Genomic DNA, 18,223 nt, shown 5'->3' with positions numbered 1-18,223 from the left:
AAATTTGTCTCTATATATTAGCTGGCTTTCCTCTGAATCATCTTGAACTTCTAGTCAGACAGCAAAGTTAAAATAAATTATTTCATCATGCTGCAGAATATTTCTTAAGTGTGTAATTCTTTCCTTTGCAGAATGCAAGTACCAAGCAGATTGTGGTTTTGTGTCACCATTTCGCCAAGTGTCTCTCAGCTTTTGCAGAATTTATATTTTTACTGAAAGAATGTAAATCTGTATTTGTATACTGATTTCACACAGTCTTGCTCAATGCCAAAAATAATATGCTCTGCGTCCAAAGCAAAATGTAGACTATATCAATGAGGTCATCTCTGAAGCTTAATTATGAGATAATAGTTGCAACTTCTAATTTCAGGCTTAATGAGTTTTATGACATCCAGCTTCACAGCGCAGAACCAGTGTGAATGCAATAGGAAAGACTTTTGCCATTTGAACATCCCTTGGCATGCTCTTGGCTGCCATCTGGGCTTGCCCAGCAGTAGTACAGCCATCCCCAGGAGCATTCAGGAGGGGAAAGGGCACATGCCAGACCACCTCTCTCCTCATGGCTGCAGGCCCAGAGAGACCTCTCCGTGGTCATCGAACCCAGAGGTCTCTCAAGTGCCTAATTAGCCAAGGTCTTGAGTTTGCCAACCTGAGGTAAAATCCTGCCCAAGATAAGGTAACTTGTAGTGCTCACATTAGTGACTGAGCAGGACAAATTAATTAGATAACTAAAATTAAGAATATATCCCTTCTTTATTTAAACCCTTCCAATTTAAATGTTTTCTCCTGAGAAACAGATGAGCTAACGAGACCATGGTGTTGCGTCACTGCCTGACTGTCATCCCCCGTGGCAGGGATGGATCTGGCTGGCTTTAATCTCATTGTCCATCTCTCAGTGCATGAAGGCCAACTGCAGGTTTGAGGCCCAGCAAATGACAAGCCAAGTTTGATATATCAGCCAATTAGTAGCATTGGTATTTATGCAGGAATGAAGCTGAAAGTGCAAATAAGGCCAGTGACTAAACCTTTCCAGCAATTACATTTAATAAGGTACTGCATGTTATTTACAGAGAAGAGATCACACAACTTCTACATGTAAATGCACAGAGTGTGAAGACAAAAGCTGTACTCTCATAACATGCTAACAAAATAAATAAACCGGAATTATTTTGGCACAATAACTATTACATAAATAAATATTCTAGAACATAATGAATTGACATTTATTTACAGTCTACTGAAAGTGCAAACAATTAGCTGAAAAATAAGATATTTGTAAATGTGTAAGACCAGAAAATGTGTTAACCAGCCACGATTAATTCTAGCTGAAGTTTAAGTTTTTAATGTCCAGGAAAATATTCTCTTAAAATCCATTTGTGCATATTGTGCTCTTTTTGAACCAGTCCTTTGCTACCTTTAATGCTATTGATTTTAATGACCTTATTTTTTAACTGAATTTTGTAAAAACTTGATTGGTAGTTTAAAAAGAATGAAGTAAAATGTAAACACTGATTAATCTATTTATCATTCAAAATATTTTCAGTCCTGTCAGTTTTCTGAAATGGCCACACTGCTTGTAGTAGTAGACAGTATGATTAAGACTAGGATTTTTTCTTAGTATTTGTTGTATTTAAAATGGAAATATTTGTAAGTCTTCTCTGAACGGAACTATACCTTAGACCACTCTTGAACCTACATTATTTCTTCAGGTCCTTACGTCTATCTTCTATTGAGGTGAACAGTAGCTGAGCAAGCTAAACTGATGATCAGTTTTGGTCCTGACCTGAAGCATAAATCATAAAATACAGATTCTTACTTAGGGAGAAGGACTCACTACCTACCTTAGAACTGTTGCAAGTTTTTGTGCATTTCCTACTAACTATTCTATCTTTGCTGTTTTTTTTAATCCATATGACATATCACTTACTACACTTTAAGATGAATTAACAGTTCACAACATAGCCACCCATACACCTATAGTGCATAAATTTTTCCTCAGCCAAAGTTCTCCAGCAGGCTGGTACATTGTGCGTTGCCTAAGACCTTATGGTATGTTTTTGCTTATTTTTGTAGTGGCAGTGCAGTAGCAGAGAAAGTGAAGTTCTTAACAAGTGACCTTGAGAGGATAAAAGATCGTTTCTCATCATTACTTCAACTGTTTATGCTCGGCGCGGTTCCAGTCGGTGAGACATCTGTGATAAAGTTCTCTGGTTGTCAATCACATTTAATTGCCGCACGTAGCTCCGAACATCCTGATGGTTTTTATTAGTTAGGGCTGCATCAGGATCTGGTGAAAGAGAAATGATGTAGGATTGATACACGTAAATGGACAAATGCCTGAACAAAATGCACAACTCCTTACAAGCTGTCACAGGAAAGACTAGATCCTGGGGAGTTAAAAAGGAAATATTTAGAAATTGCTCTTTTTGAAACCTTTTCTCCATATCTGATGGTCTTTCTGGTTACTACCCCCACAAATTAACTTTTCTTTTGGACATCCTTGGCTACATTTCCTAAAATTGATGGCCCTTGGTTACAGTTTTACACATCACCTTATCAGTCACTAGCTATACATTATACAGCTAACAAGTACAATTTAAAGCTGCCCATTTGCTTTTGAACCAGCAACTTTCACAGATTCAAAATTATGTAATTGATTTAAGCCTCTTCTCATGCAATATTCTCATTTCTAGCTCAGTATTAAATATTTGTAACAATGTAGTGCTTAGTGGCTGCCCCATTCAAGCCTCAGAATTTACTACCTGTTTATATTACTTAACCACATTATACCTACTCCAGCAGCAGTTATGGAATACTACTAAGTTAAATTCTAAGTATCTTCAGCCCCACAGGGAACAGCTTACAGTGTAATGTATTATGTGTTAGGTAACTTAAATTCAGCTAAAAAATTATACTGAGGCATCTACATTACAGTACACATATACACACACAAAAACCATGGAATTTTGATCCAGTAGATCTATATACTGACATTTTGTTATATCATGTATAATGAAAATCTGCTTCCATTTCTAAGTATATGGAGGTCTCACCCATGCTTAATACATCAAAATTAAAGACACAAAGCCAGAAAAACCTGGATTGTGGATGATAAAAAAATCTTTCTTAATTTCGACAGTTCTACATAAATTTCTACAGTTAAGCTTTGATTCATATGGAAAGAAACTTTTTTTATAAAAATAGAGTTTTATATTATTTATTCTGTTGTTTGAGAAAGAGCAAGGGTACTGTGAGTCAAAATGGATGAAGTGCTGAGGAAATGCCCATGTGACTGAGTCGGACAGTGCAGCTCGATGGGATGAGACACACAGAGAAGCCTGTCTGACTATACAGCTCTGTCATCTTACATGGCCTCAAGGAAGTTCTGGTAATTATACCGACAAACAGGTTTTAAATTCACCACCTTATGCAGTTTTGTCATTTATAAAGGCCATGTCTCCAGACTGGTTTCATATTAAAACAGCATTTATCCAAGCAAGTATTTGTGTGCTGCTGCCTGCTAGACTTATTTCAACCACTTCTGAATCCAGTGTCTAATTTCAACTGGATCTAATCTGACAGATGGGTAGAGACCTCACAGATATTTAGCTTTTTCATATGCGTGGAAAAGAGATAGAGGAGAAAGGGTTTATTAGAGCTTCCTGAAGGATAATTCGCCCTGTGAAACATCACAGGATCCAAACATGGAAGAATCACTGCAAAGCAGGCACTTCAGTTCTGGTACACACAGAATTAGTTGTAATTACTGTAGCTACTGATGATAATGCCGACAGTACAGATGTTGTAATACACTTACTGAAAGATTGGCTTCGGCAGAATTTCACTGTCCTGACAGTGTTGGCAATCATGCGCTGGAAGGAAAAGATGGGATGCAATCAGAGAACAAGCACTGTATTTCATCAGCATTCAAACGACGTACCTAACTGTGCCTGAGTGTGAAGACACATGCCAATAAAAGCAGTCATATAAATGAAAATATAATTTTAATGCTGCTACTTTAATGTATAGGGTGTGATTTGCATTTACACAGGCTTTAAATAAGCATGAGTATAATTTACATGTGCTCAGAGAACTCTTTCCCTTGCTTGAATGCTGTAAAAGGCCCTAAGCAAGAATGAAAATCAGCCCCTTCAATGTGCATTTCTTTGATAACATCTTACCATATTAAAAAGTAAAAGGAATACCATGGAGAATATACATGTTATTTTAAAGACTATCAGCTCCTAACAGCAAGGCCATTTCTAGAATATATTCAGCAATTAAAGAGCTTTCACCTTTTATATAAACTTGAGTTTAAAATGCAGTCCTCCTGGAAGATGACAGTGTAAATAAGCACATGAGGGTGATTCCACTGGCACAATGCTTGGTTCCCAGGTGAAAAAGCCACTGTCAGTACTGTGGCCTGCAGCCAAGTTTCATAAACTGACCTGTTACACAGTGTTACTTTGCACAAGCGTATCTAACTCAATCTGAAAATTTTTTGTGGACCCTTCTACTGATAGTTCACAAAATAAAAAGCAGAAGTCACTTCTTGGCTGTACTTCCCCTTCAGCAAAAAAGACGTATTTTCATTCAATTCAGTTTCAATCAATACACTTGCTGTGATAAATCAGATGTTATTTTACAATAGTTTTTAAGAAAAGAAATTAAGGTTAGTCATACAGCAAAACATTAGTTCTGGACTGTAGAATTTTAACTGGTTTTTGTGATTAGCACTACAGAAATAATACATCCACTAGTATGGGGCAGAATTAGTTGTTCTACATAATGTCAAGTAAACTGAAACTTCAGCAGTTAGCTAGATAGTTTGATTCAATCCCTGTTATAAGGACAACATTTGTTTCAGTTTCTTTTGCTTCGGTTAAGAAAAAGCAGAGGAAGGAAATGCTGTTCCCCATCAGACTCCAACATCAGTGTTCCAACACAGCTACATCTTCTAACACAGCGCACTCTCACCAGGCTGCTTCATACATTATGGAAATTTTGTGTGAGATTAACAAGCTAGTTACTCATAAGCTCTCAATAAATGGAATTATATATCTCTTACTAGTGAACAAGAAAGCCTGGGGCATATACTCCTCTAAATTCATTATAATCTTAAATGAAATCACAATTATAATCTTAAATGAAAATGTTACAAATGAAATAAACTTGTGAAATCTGTCATTCCAGAAGTGGGAAGCACCAATGTAAGACATTCCTTACACACACAATGGATAATCTCAGACATTTTAATGTACGATCAAGCATACAAAAATGAGTTGGTTGATCGGCATAAGAAACACTATTGATCAATGACGTCCTGAATATTTGTGGATTACACCTTGTGTTATCAAATGAAACTGATCTAAAATATGTTATTTCTAAAACACACTTTCCCAAAAGATCTAGGGAATCTGGATATGGATCTCCTTATGTTGTTCCTAAAGTTATATGTATCTACATTTATAATTCAAGTAAGAGTAAATTTTATCCTACAATAATTTTCATACCACTTCAAGCCACTATTACTATGCAGATTCTCTAAGGCACTTACCTTGCAAACATTCTCACAGGTGTTTAGCATTAAGCATGTGAATAAACTCCACTGACTTCAATGGAACCTCCTAAATACTCATGGTAACTGGGCTGAGACAGAACACACTGCATGTAACAGTGTCAGTTTTCCAGTCAAAACCAATCAAACGTAAGTCAAAACAACATAAGCATATAAATATGACTGTTTCACACCTCTACGGCTTCATATTTGGCTCTGTTACCTGATGCTGCTATTTTCATTTATACCAGTTCAAAAGATACTCATCTACAATAACTGTCTCAAGGAGAGATCATAAAGTTGAACTGCCCCAGCCAACACAATGAAGGTTCAAAACTGTCTAGCTTCAAAGGAAGCTTTGCTAAGAACACTTCATTTTTAAGAAGACAGCTAGTTTTGCTTGATGTGCTTTCTAGATGGATTGTTAATACACACCCTAATTTTTCATACCTGTAAGTGTTTAGATTTTAAAGCCTCATCTCATAATAATCTTCGGAGCTATTATTATTATTTAGCTTCATATGTGAAAACAGATTTATCAAAAAAAGTGTTCTTTGGAATAATTTTACTCTTTTTTCTCTTGTGAGAAGTTTGTTCTCTAAACAAGCAGAACATCCAGAATAAATACTGTAATGCAGTACTGTACTGAAAGAAAAATGATGGGCGTGTAGTGAAGGTTTTTAAAAAAGTTTTTGCTTTTTTCAAATTTGCCATTATGTGGGCTCTTCTAGGCAAGGAAAAATGGAAGTGGCAACAGACTTGTCTGACTTCTGGTTAAAGACTGATCTGCCTGACTTCCTTCAGTTGGCTGAAAGACTTCATTTTAAAGGGTTCTTTTGCCTTTTCCTGAAGATGATGTGATTCTATCTGTGCATTCAGAATTATCCTGGCAATGATGAAATACAAACCAATGAGGAAGTGAATGTTAAGGCTGAATAAATGGAGAAACTGTGGCCCAAAGATAGCACCACAAGCCAGTGGGGAGATTCTGAAGCATTATGTATCTTCGAAGAGCTCTTTTCACATTACTTTTTTTCCAAGTGCTGTTCTACTGTCTCATAATGTCTAATCTCCTAACAGTTCCTCTTTGTAAGGTACAAAGTAAACAGAAAAACAGGTTATGAAACAAAAGTGAAATTTCCCTTCCCGAATCTCGTAGATAAGTTAGACTGTCTTCTTTTGATGCAAGAAAACTAGAAATAGGGACAGAAAAAATGTTCAGATAGAAGTTTAATTGCCTGCTCCATACAGTTTTTCTTCAAATAGAGGACTACCTCTAGTCAATGCCTGCAAAGATTAACCTCTGTTTAAGTGCTAAGCAAGACCACTATCAAAAAGCCATACAAACCTAAATTTGGATCTTTCTGAAATAGAACCAACTGCATAATACAACAAGTAATGGCTACTACCAGCATGCTGTGTATACACAACAATACTCTTTCAAGTTTTACAGTCTGGAATTGTGGCAGCAGGCCAGAAAATTATCTTCTAATCCATTCCAAACCCAGGTTGCTAAATATTATAAATATTCATATATGCTATTGAAAACTACTAAGGGCTTTAGTCACACACTTTTTGCATAATCTTTACGTTCCAAAAATTAAAGAATGTTTGTCCCTTTTTTTTTTGCATATGGATAAGAGTGTGAATTCCCTTTTGTTCATCTCCACAAAACCTGAAAACAAATATGCACAAATTCTCTAATCCTCTTTTTGCACCTGAAGGGTGAAGAGGCTTGACAAAAAGAAGCATCAGTGGTCAGCACCATGGCACTATCTTGTGCTGCCATAGCAGGTCAGCACTTTCAGAGCTTTTTCCTGACTTCTGCTCCCCCTACAGGTGTTATTCCTGAGATAATGCCGGGTAATGTCATATGGAGAAGGTGCCACAGAAAGTAATCTTTGTTCAGGCTCTCTGAACAAAGATTTGACAAATGGCACTGATAAAGTTCCCAATTAATTGCATCTTCCCTTTGTCTATGAATATAAAATTCTGTACTGGCAGTCAGAGTGCTATTAGGCAGCTGAGGTTTAGGAAAAAAAAATCAGTTAGTGGTCAAGAGTAGGATGTACTTCTGTCCCTAAGGAGAGTCATGCTCAGTACTTTCCTCGCTTTCCTCTCTCTTCTTTCCCTGCCAAGACCTAATTCTAGGAAAGCGCTTGTAAATTTTTTCTAAATACATAGCTATAAAAGCAGTGTCACTTAAATGGTGTATATTGCCATGTGCTGCACGTTGTAGGTTGTCCTGTATCTGCTAAATCATACAGAGTTTACAGGAACTATTACTACTGGTGCTATTTGGGTGCTTGCCTTCACCTGAGAAGACGGTCATTCTAGATCACAAACTAATTGTATTTGCTGCCTTCTGCCATCTTTGTATCTTTCACGTACTTGAAGGTCTCAAAATCTTCCCCACCTTCCAAACTAAAACTACAGTATTTAAAAAGCTTTAAAAGTTTTGCTCCTCTGTAATAAATACGTCTTCAGCTATTACATAGATGAGTCTTCTGAAGGCACATTTACAACTAACATGTACTGTGAAGTCACCAGGGGAGAAGAGATGTAGGTGGTTTGGTGTCATGTCATATATGCCAAACTAGAATGTACATATGAGCAACACCATGGTGGAAACAGCTTGCAATCACTCCCCATCAAGCTTCTTGCAGTGAGATAAGTAAAAGACATCCAATACTTCTCTTAAACCATGTCTTGTTTGCTATTGAAGACAAAGCCTTTTACTGAAGACTTACACTACAAAGACCAGTAATTTAACAATTTTGCCTACTTATTGACAAATGCATAAATAATATTTTCCAGGCTGGATTTTAAGGCTTCATGCAATGGCATGAGTAAAAAGCATAAACACAGTGCAAATACAAAGACTATTTCTGACATGTTCAGAACTGTTTACCCACATCTTGTACAAACCAAATGGGTCTGTTTACAAACTTCCCTCTTTACCCATAGCTGTGGCTTTGTCACACATGATTACCCTGGATAGGTGTCCCTGTCCTCCCACTCCTCACAGCCTCCTCCAGATAAGGCATCTGTGGGGATCAGTGGATGGGGAAGGGGAAGAAAGAGCAGGCAGTCACAAAGGCAACAGCAAGTAAAGCTCAGCAATGCTCTGCAGAGTGATGTCCCCTTACTACTGCCGATATCACTGTTCTGTCAGTCCACCACTGAAAAGATCAATATATAGGAAAGCATAGCAGGAAAAAATTTATTCAGTCTTTTTCTTTGTTAGCTTGAGTTGTTATAAAAGACTAGGCTAATGTGGCTCAACACCATCTGTCTGTTTTTCCCTTCTTCTCTAGATAATTTTGTTCAATTTGAAAAAAGAACCCAGAGTTTTCAAACACAAGAAAGCTCCTACCAATTTTCTGCGAAAACAGATGGCTGTGGACAAGAGAAAGATTGTGTAAGTGCCCTCCTGTCTCCTTCAGGAAAAAGGCTGTAGTGTAAGTTCCTATGTTATGACAAAAGCCTATTCACACAGAATTCCCCAGCCATGAAGAAACAACACATGCCCCAGCCACGAGGAGAGATCTGAGCAGAGCTCAAGCAGCCATGAAACACAAATGTTTAGGAAACCAGGCCTTGCTGTTTCTGGCACTCAGGGAGCTCCTGGCTCAGACACTGCCTGACAGCTTCTGCATGTTTTAAGATGCATCATTTAATATAAATAATAACAGAAACATCGTGAAACAGAAAAGATTTAAAGGAAGCTGTTTCAGCTGAAGAGATGCCACTAGATCAAACTTCTACTTTTGGCTGCCAGTTACAGGAATAAAGTTGTCAGCAGCACATCAGCTGTCGGGATCAGAGCTCTGTGGTGAGAATGCAGACGCAATGCCAGAGGCTGTTCTCAGTTTCATCACTGTGCTTACATGGGAGTAGGAGGGACCCACCTCCTCCAGTGGCAAATGGCACCACCAGTGGCAACTACACAGATATTTTTATTCATAAACTTCAGCAAACATAAAAGGAAACAATCTTCCAAAGAACCAAGATATTTCAGAAACATCAGTAAGAGTGGCTCCCAGCAATACTCTAAGGAATCTCCATCTGCTTATGACAGAACATCGTGCAGCACAACAAACAGACAGAAACAACAAATGGCAAGACATGATTCCTGTGAGAAAATCTGCTTTCTACTTTTCTCCTGAAAATGGCAAAGTAACATCACAAAAATACCTTGGGCTTATACTTATTTAAAAGAGAGGAGAATTTACCCGAGAGTTATCTGGCTGAGTGGTCTTGTCTTCACAGTTTAATATCTGGCAATTATGTGTGGATATGACAGTTTTAAGCTTAACGCAAGTAGGCGGCAGCGACTGAGGTTTAACAGTAGGCTTTTCTTCTTTGCTTGACCTGATGACACATGCAAAAAGCTAAAAACTGCCAGGTCCACAGTAGGATTTGAATGAATTATGTGGGTGGAATTTGAATACAGGTTGCTCTGAACAGCTATGGGTTGAGAAAGGCAGTAAAAGCACCATAGAAGCATGCAGAAGAGTGAAGAACAATAAAGATACGAAATATATACTTGCAGTAAGGCCTGGGGAAAAAGCAGAGTGAGCTTTTAGGTAGAGTACCAACCAAGAAAGGCTTAGAATACTAAAAAAGGATAATGTTTCCCTTTCTGGTGAGTTGAGGAACATGAGACATAATACTGAATCCATAAAAAATATGCAGCATCAAAAATGCACTATCTGGTCCTCACATTCCTCTCCTAAAGAAAACGATCAAAACTTAGATTACTGGTACTACATTCTTGCAGCATAAAATATTATTTACAACTTTTGGGTGCTACTAGTAAACTATTTTTCTAGGGGTAACATTCTTTTGAAGATAAGACAATGAGCAGACTACGGTAAAGAGGGCAGAACTGCAGCAACTTAGATATAGATCAATTTAAACTGCTATAAAATTCACTCTTGGCCTGGGGAGTGCCAAAATGTGGTACAGAGTGGTGCAGAACTATTCTTAAACAACATGCCTGTGTTGAACTTCTGTCTATGGGAAGTGCTTACAGGAGAGCTACTCCCTCCTGTAATGGCTTTCACACAAAATGAGGCATAAAGAGTTTGAAGCAGGAATTCTGAGGCCAGTGGATGTACCAGCTCTTCTGGCTCAGGAGGTGTAAACAGGCCAAGTGAGGTGGAGATGTTGGAGCCAGCCACAGAACCATGGCTATAGCAATGCAGCTGCCATCCATTCCATTTGGAAGTTTTCCAGCCAAGTCTGAGATCCCTTTGTGTTCCCCGAAGTATTTACTATTTCTACTGTCATATCTATACCTAATTACAACAGGCAAATCAGAAAAAAGTCCTTTTCTGCAGGTAGAAGGCTCAAGGCCTTTGGAAAGAGATGGCAACACAGTCTGCATATGCAACTACAGAATGCCATTATTGCAAAGTGAGGTCAGGCCCTTACTCAGGCATTAGCACTGCCATTTACTTACAAAATGTCTCATCTTAGTAAAGGGGTATTTTCACCCAAGAACAGAGGCTGTCCTGGAGCTACAGATTAAAATCTAACAGAATTCACTCAGAGTGATGATAATTTTTCCGTGAAGTTTTTTAAAGAGCCTAAAGTACTCCTTTTTTCCTCTCTGCAGTTATCAGTGCTCAGAGGGTCAGATAAACACCTCCACAGTGCAGTGGAAATAACTGGAGTTATGTAACTCCTTTGGAATGGAGTGGTTCTGATTACTGTACTACTAAGAACAAGCCCATGTAGATGCCAGAGGAAATATGCTCTAGCATGGCTGCTGAATGGCTGAGAGGAAATGGCCTCAAGTTGTGCCACGGGAGGTTTAGGTTGGATGTGAGAAAAAATTTCTTCACTTTAAGGGTGGTCAGGCATTGGAAAAGGCTGCCCAGGAAAGTGGTGGAATCACCAAGCCTGGAAGTGTTCAAAGAGCACGTGGATGTGGCACTCGGGGACAAGGTTTACTGGGGAACCCAGTGGTGCTGGGCTAAGAGCTGGATTCAGGGATCTTTGAGATCTTTTCCAACCTTAGTGATTCTGTGATTCTACTACTGACTGCCAGAGCAGTATGTCAGGTTTGGTTTTCTTATGCAGATGCCATAGCTGGGTTTGGCTAATGCAGGTTCTCAGATATAGGTGTCATTAACCACACTAAGGAGGAACATGACCTTAGCAACCAAGAAAATGTCTTCTCACTGCTGAGAAACTCAAGTTTCAGTTGAGACTTCTGCAATGGAAAGTTGCCTGTCTGCAGTTTTTGACAATGGTGTTTGAAATTATAACAGCTTAGGTGCAGGACTTATATCAAATTTGAGCATACTCTAGCCTTTTATCATTGATTCTCCTTTCCAGTAGGAAAGCAATCAAGCCACAGACCTTTTTTCCTCTGTGAAGGGAAAGAAGAAAATATATGTTGTGCAAGTTCTTTTCAATGCTTTTTTCATTCTCCAAGAAGCAATGCAGAACTATCCCAGCCTGAGGCAATTCAGGCCTGTTTGAAGGAACAGCAGTTAAAAACACAGGTTGGTCCCAAACTGTTAAAAAGTGTCTCTAACAGTTCTGTTTCCTGTCCCTGATACTCCCTCTCCTAGGAAACATTTTGGCTGTGCAAGGCTCAGTGGGCAGTTTATTCTCCGCCTCTGTGATGTTTTCCAGAAAACCAGAGGCCTCAGGCTCTGTGTACAATGCAGGCTATTTTTGCCAGGTCTTGGTCCTGCCTTCATTCTCTCTAGCCCTGAAAGTCACTGTTGAGAAGTTCATTCTTGAAGAGGTGAACAGAGAGGTATTTTTAAGTTTCCTTTCAAATGTCATACATACCATTTTTTCGAAGTTTACTAGATTGTCAGTGAATGTCTTGTTTCCCTCATGAGTAAACGTCATGTCTGTATAGAAATAAAAAAAACATAAAAGCCCATTTCTGAATCATGGCCATACAAAACAGCAGAATGATCTACCCTTACAAAAATTGTAGCAGCTTTAAAAGTAAAACATTTAGGTTTTAATCTGCAGCATTTCTAAGACTAATAAAATGAGGTATGATATCCAGATGTACAAAAGCAGTTTGTCTTGTCTCTGTGTCATGCTCTTCATAATGGAAAAAGATCATACCTCACACTGAGACTGATTTTTGCTTTTTCTTGCTGCTACTCTTATCCTTCAAATATTTGACAAATAGCTTTCAAGTTAATAATTCTGGTAACATCCAAGCTTACCTTTTATAAGCAGCGGCATGAAAGGAATTATTGGAGGGTCCAATTTAGCTACAGTTAGTCTGTAGGCCCTATGGTTTCTTGATGGATCCTTACAAAAAAAGAGAAATCAAATAATTACTAATATGTATTATTATATGTATCAAGACACTATATGCATTAATTTAGATGTCATGGCATGTATTAAAAACATTATATTTTCCTGTGACTTTAAAAGTGCATCTGCAAATTCAGACACCTTTTATCATTCTGCCAGACTGGTTACACAATGAGAATGCAGCCACTAAACACAAACATTTTTTCATGCCAAATAGCTAGGTTAGACATGATTACAAAAACATTCTTCATAAAAAAACCACGTATTTCTTCCTCCCTCCTTACAGCTGCAGATCCAGTTTTGCATATGTTATAGCACTAAAATGTATTGCCTGGAAAAATCCAGGTTGAAAAATAGAATTTCCCATATGTACTATTGGAAAACAAGTGATAAAGCTTTTCTGAGTTCCCAGATTAACTTTGAGTGGTACATAAGTTCTCTCAGAGTAGGTTCCTAAGAGTATAATTTATTAGTCATACATACTTGTTTTAGCAGCTCTAAAATGGGATCATAAACTTCTTAAAGTCAAACAAGGACATATAAAATGTTCTGAATCAAGGAATTCAAATCAGAAACTGAATTATCTCAGATTGTGCACAGAATAAGGGATCTATTGCTATTCACCATTAAGCTTTCAAACTCTGCATAGATCTTCTTGAACTTGCTTGGGAGTTTCTGTTAATAAAAACAAAAATAGCAAACCTTAATTAAATCAGATCAGTGCGGTAATTTTAGTGTAAATGCTAGTTCCTTCTACAATGCCCTAAGTCAGGAAAGTGCTCTTTTTTTGCCAGATATTTCTAACAATGTGCTAATCTAAAATACAACATGTTTCCTAGCAACCAGATTAAAAATAGAGACGGGACCAGCCATGAAACCTGGATCCTGATTTAAACCCTGACTTGAATTTAGTCCTTTGGGATGTTTAGATTCAGATTTTTGTTTGGCTCACATAGCAATCACTGAATTCAGAATGTAATGGAAATTCATGTGGATGCTTCCAGGACATCCCTGATTATAGCCTATCTGAAAATACAATTTACACACAGCTTGTGTAGGGGCAGATCAGCTTAATTATTCATACCTATGATGAACTGCCCTTTGCAAACATTCATATCCAGGCCTGGGCATTTCCAGGAGGTTTTTTTTGCTCATGCTGATGCATTTATTAGTAAAAATCTTGACATGCTCAGCAGCAAAGGTCCTCCATCACTTTCTGGGGTACAAATTAATGAATATTTTTTCATTCCACAATACCTGCACAAATGAATAATGGTCAGATGATCATGCAATGATTGAGATGAGATGGGCTTTACTAAAAAATTTCTTTCCCCCTCGTGCATAGTATGTTACACAGATTAAATAAATTTACTTTAAAGACTATTAGATATGTTATAAATTGGTTTCAGAGATCACTGTAAATTTTTATGTATAATCAGAACATGTCAGTTATTTTTAGTAAGAAATTTCTCTGTATTCTCTGTATTGCTGAATTATTCAGTCTACTATTAGCAGTGGATGACATTAAAAAATAATAGAGACTTTACAGTACAGAAATGATTTTTGCAATACTTTCTACATTTGGAGTGTGTACCCTAGCAAGCTATTTACACTGTGCCACAGCAAGGGCCTAATTTTTAATGATGTGTGTCAACAACTGTGTGCCTAGTTTGCATATGCATGCAGATTAGGTATTTGTGAAGTAAGTGGTATAATTGGACATTTGCACCTGCAAATATCTAATTTCTGCATGCAACTAATGTAAATGCGTGATAATATAGAAAAAAATCAGATCTTGGTATGTTTGTCTTTAAGTATTTTCTGTATATATCTGGCTAAAAATCAAATTGCAGAAACTCTCTTGTTAAACCAACTGCTCTACAGAACCAGAGTGTGATAACATTTCCATGATCTCAAGTTAATTCTCCACATGTACAAATGATCTGTGCCCCTCTACCAGCTCAGACCTGGTGCCCATTTCAGATTGCTGTATGTAGTATATACATTCAATTCCTTCTTCTATAGTCCTGTACTGTCTCGGTTCTCCCAGCTCCTCTCGGTAACCACAAATAAAAGGTCATTATTTTGAGAAACTGTAAATCTTTGCCTGTAGCATTGATTTTGTATGATACACGTACTTTTGAAAACGGGACTGATGTACTCTCAGACATGTTAGTCTGATCTGTGTCAGAGCACTTTTTTAAAGGTATTCAAATCTTGCTCTCAGTTGCATCAATAACCTCAGTCATGCTAATTATTTTGAATTTCTAATGAACAAAATGCATGCACATTGAAATCTGTACTGCTTTTGATAACCAGTATGTTCTCAGTGGTTACATTGTGCTGGACACTGCATCCTTTTTATACACTCATACAAAAGAGCAAAGCCACAGAAAAAGGTAGAAGCTCTGAGAATGAAGACCAAACTGCCAGTAAGCATGGAAATGCATGTCAGAGAGAAAACCAGAACTGGTTAGGAGAAACCAACATTTTAACAGGGCTCCACAGGCTCTCCTTGTGGAGATCAGAAAATAATATGGATAAACAGAGGATGAATTTAAGAGAATTATCAGTGGAGTGATCTCACTGAACCACCAGTAAAGTGAAGGCACACAGAGGATGGGCTGATCTAAGAGGTTAGCTGGCTAGCTTGCTCATCCTGTTGGGCAGTTTAGCTCAGCAACAGGAGCCACTGTTGTCACTCTTGTTAACTCCTGTGAGTATTCAGCACATCCATGGGTGTACTATACTGCCTTACTAACAAATACTGTCAGCCTTAGCTAAGGCTTATGGTCAGAAGCTGAATTAGTAGATCTAGCTTTATCAATAATAAAGGCCCAATTCATGTTTTTGCTAATTACAAGCACAAGTCCCCATCAAGCTTCCTGGAATAGGATTTTAGCAACAACTTACCTCCCATGTTAATGAGAGACGGCTCACAGCAACATTACTCAGTCCCATAATAATAGCGAAAAAGGAATTCAGATTTTTGTATTCTTTACAGCTGAAACACAAAGGGCCAGGTTTTAAGTTGTATATATCAGTCAGAGCAGTACTTATGACAACCTTAAGAGAGCTGAACCCAGGCATCTAGCTTAGAAGTGACTGAATTTAGGCAGTCCTGGCCAGCATGCTTGCAGACACCTTTTCACCAATGTGTTAGCACTTCACCACACTCTGGAGGCTTCTTTCCCTTCCCTCCTAAAATGACCTCCCTTCTTCTACTTCACTGGCTGCCAGCTTCTGCAAGGACTTCTAGTCTTTGAAGCAATTCTCCACCCGGAAACACAGTCCTGAAACTGGGTTCAACTCAGTCCCAAGGGATACCAGAAACAGTGTAAACAACTGTTTTTAACTTCATTTGCTGCAGAACTTGCTGACAGCTCCTGAACAGCTAATGAATGCTTGAAGCTCTCCTTAGGCAATCTTCATTGCACTTTACAGGGCCACTGAGTCTTTTTAAAGGGAGAAGACCATCTGTCTAGAGATGTCCCACGCCAGTGACCTCTCCTGCAGTATAGGATTTCTATTACTTATAGATACTGGGACTTCCAGTATGTTTCAGGAAAAGAGCAGCCATTTGTTACCAACATCATTAAAGAGGCCCTGGACAAAAGGAGCTCCAGGTCACACTCCATCCCTAATGCAAAGAAGAATTTTGTTATCAGTCAGGAAAAACTGGAACATGTAATTGAGTGCTACGGAAGATCCAACATGTCGTATGAAGGAGTAGATACAACCTGATGAGTATAGTCAATCTGATGGGCATAGTCAACACAACTGCTCAGCTGGGTCTGCCTCGGTGGCTCACTGACTCAATAGGAAAGGAAGAGATAGAACAAAGCCTATCAGAAAAAAAAAAACCTTACAAAACTGCATCTCACTGGGTTTTTGCAAATAATCTCTTATTTTTCTCAACTGATGTGCCAACATCCAATTTCAGCACCTCAGTCTCTGTTTCTTCAGCTGTGACTGGCTTTCCTTAGGGGTTGGTATTGAGACTGTTGGGGTTTACTATCTCTATCAGTGTCATGGACAGTGGCAGCGAGTGCACCCTCAGCAGGTTTGGTGATGACACCAAGCTGTGTGGTGCAGTTGACATGCTGTATAGAAGGGATACCATCCAGAGAGACTTTGACAGACTTAAGAGGTGGGGCTGTGTGAACCTCATGAAATTCAACAAGGCCAAGTTCAAGGTCTTGTACCTAAGTTGGGGCGATCCATACAAACACACGCTGGGTGAAGAATGGATTGAGAACAGCCCTGGGGAGAAGTACTTGGGGGTGCTGGTGGCCAAGAATCTTACATGAGCTGATAATATGTGCTCGCAGCCCCAAAAGCCAACGATGTCCTGGGCTGTAGCAAAAGCATCATGGCCAGAAGGCCAAGGGAGGTGGCTCTCCCCTACTGTTCTTGTGAGGCCCCACTTGCAGAGCTGTGCCCAGCTCTGGGACTCCAACATATGAAGGACATGGATCTGCTGGAGTGAGTGTAAAGGAGGGCATTGATGTGGTGAGACACTGAACAGCCTGCCTAGAGAAGTTGTGGATGCCCCATTCCTGGAAGGGATCAAGACCAGGTTGGATGGGTCTTTAAGCAACCTGGTCTAATGGAAGGTGTTCCTGCCCATGGCAAGGGGGCTGGAACTTGATGATCTTTACGGTCCTTTCCAACCCAAACTATTCTATGATTCCATGAATTACCAAGAAAACTTTAACAAGATTCAACCTGTGATTCTCATATTTTTAATTCATTATTGAAGCTCTTAGCTCCTCTGAGGTGTCCTTAGCTTCAGACAAAATTAGTACAATCATCTCATCCTACTCTCTGACTCCGTAATTGTCACATCATCCTATTCTCCACCATCCACACCATTCCATTTTTTCTCTACCTCCATTTTACCAGACCTGGATGTATTGAGTGAGTGAATCCTTGAGATCTTGGCCTCACTTGTGTCTGCACTGTGTGAACACTGAGCATGTGAATAAATGATCTCTCCCATATGCTGGATGGTCTGTTGGGAGATTGCTGCCCTCTCAAATCTTCTGGCAGAGCTGCTCATACAAATTCTTCCACATCAGATTAGCGACAGTGAGCAAGGGTAGAAAGGATAAACTGAAATGCTAAAGCTACATCAACTTAATCTACTAGTCCAGGTCAGGGAGTGCCTCATTAGTGGATCTGAGGGGAGCTAAAGATGAAAAGCAGACAGGATAGGCTGTCCGTGATAACCTCTTCCCTAGGCACAAGTAAATCCATAAAGGGATAACTGTCCACAGCCCATGACAGGATTAGGAATAAATTACGGCAGGGTAAAATAATTAGAAACACACAGTTCTGGTGCTCAAACAAAGTAGGCAGCTG

The 18,223-nt window shown here is 38.8% G+C and overlaps 1 protein-coding gene across 6 annotated transcripts in view; it reads right to left on the bottom strand.

Moving 5' to 3' along the window:
- Positions 1–1,026: 1,026 nt before the first annotated feature.
- RAPGEF4 (Rap guanine nucleotide exchange factor 4) overlaps positions 1,027–18,223 on the bottom strand; it is a 148,505-nt gene continuing 131,308 nt past the window's right edge. For 5 of the 6 annotated variants that reach the window (XM_068195892.1, XM_068195894.1, XM_068195898.1 and 2 more), the window contains 6 exons: positions 15,773–15,863; positions 13,484–13,534; positions 12,766–12,853; positions 12,371–12,435; positions 3,818–3,872; positions 1,027–2,287 (listed from right to left, as the gene is read on the bottom strand). In XM_068195892.1, coding sequence (XP_068051993.1) covers positions 2,160–2,287; positions 3,818–3,872; positions 12,371–12,435; positions 12,766–12,853; positions 13,484–13,534; positions 15,773–15,863 — 478 coding nt within the window. In that variant the 3' untranslated portion in view covers positions 1,027–2,159. The remainder of the gene's footprint in view (positions 2,288–3,817; positions 3,873–12,370; positions 12,436–12,765; positions 12,854–13,483; positions 13,535–15,772; positions 15,864–18,223) is intronic. The other variant, XM_068195893.1, reaches the window with a different exon arrangement.

The sequence above is a fragment of the Anomalospiza imberbis genome, chromosome 7 (assembly GCF_031753505.1).
Source record: "Anomalospiza imberbis isolate Cuckoo-Finch-1a 21T00152 chromosome 7, ASM3175350v1, whole genome shotgun sequence".
Lineage (NCBI taxonomy): Eukaryota > Metazoa > Chordata > Aves > Passeriformes > Viduidae > Anomalospiza > Anomalospiza imberbis.
The sequence above is the reverse complement of the archived record's forward strand: the minus strand, read 5'-3'. Positions and strand labels throughout refer to the sequence as shown.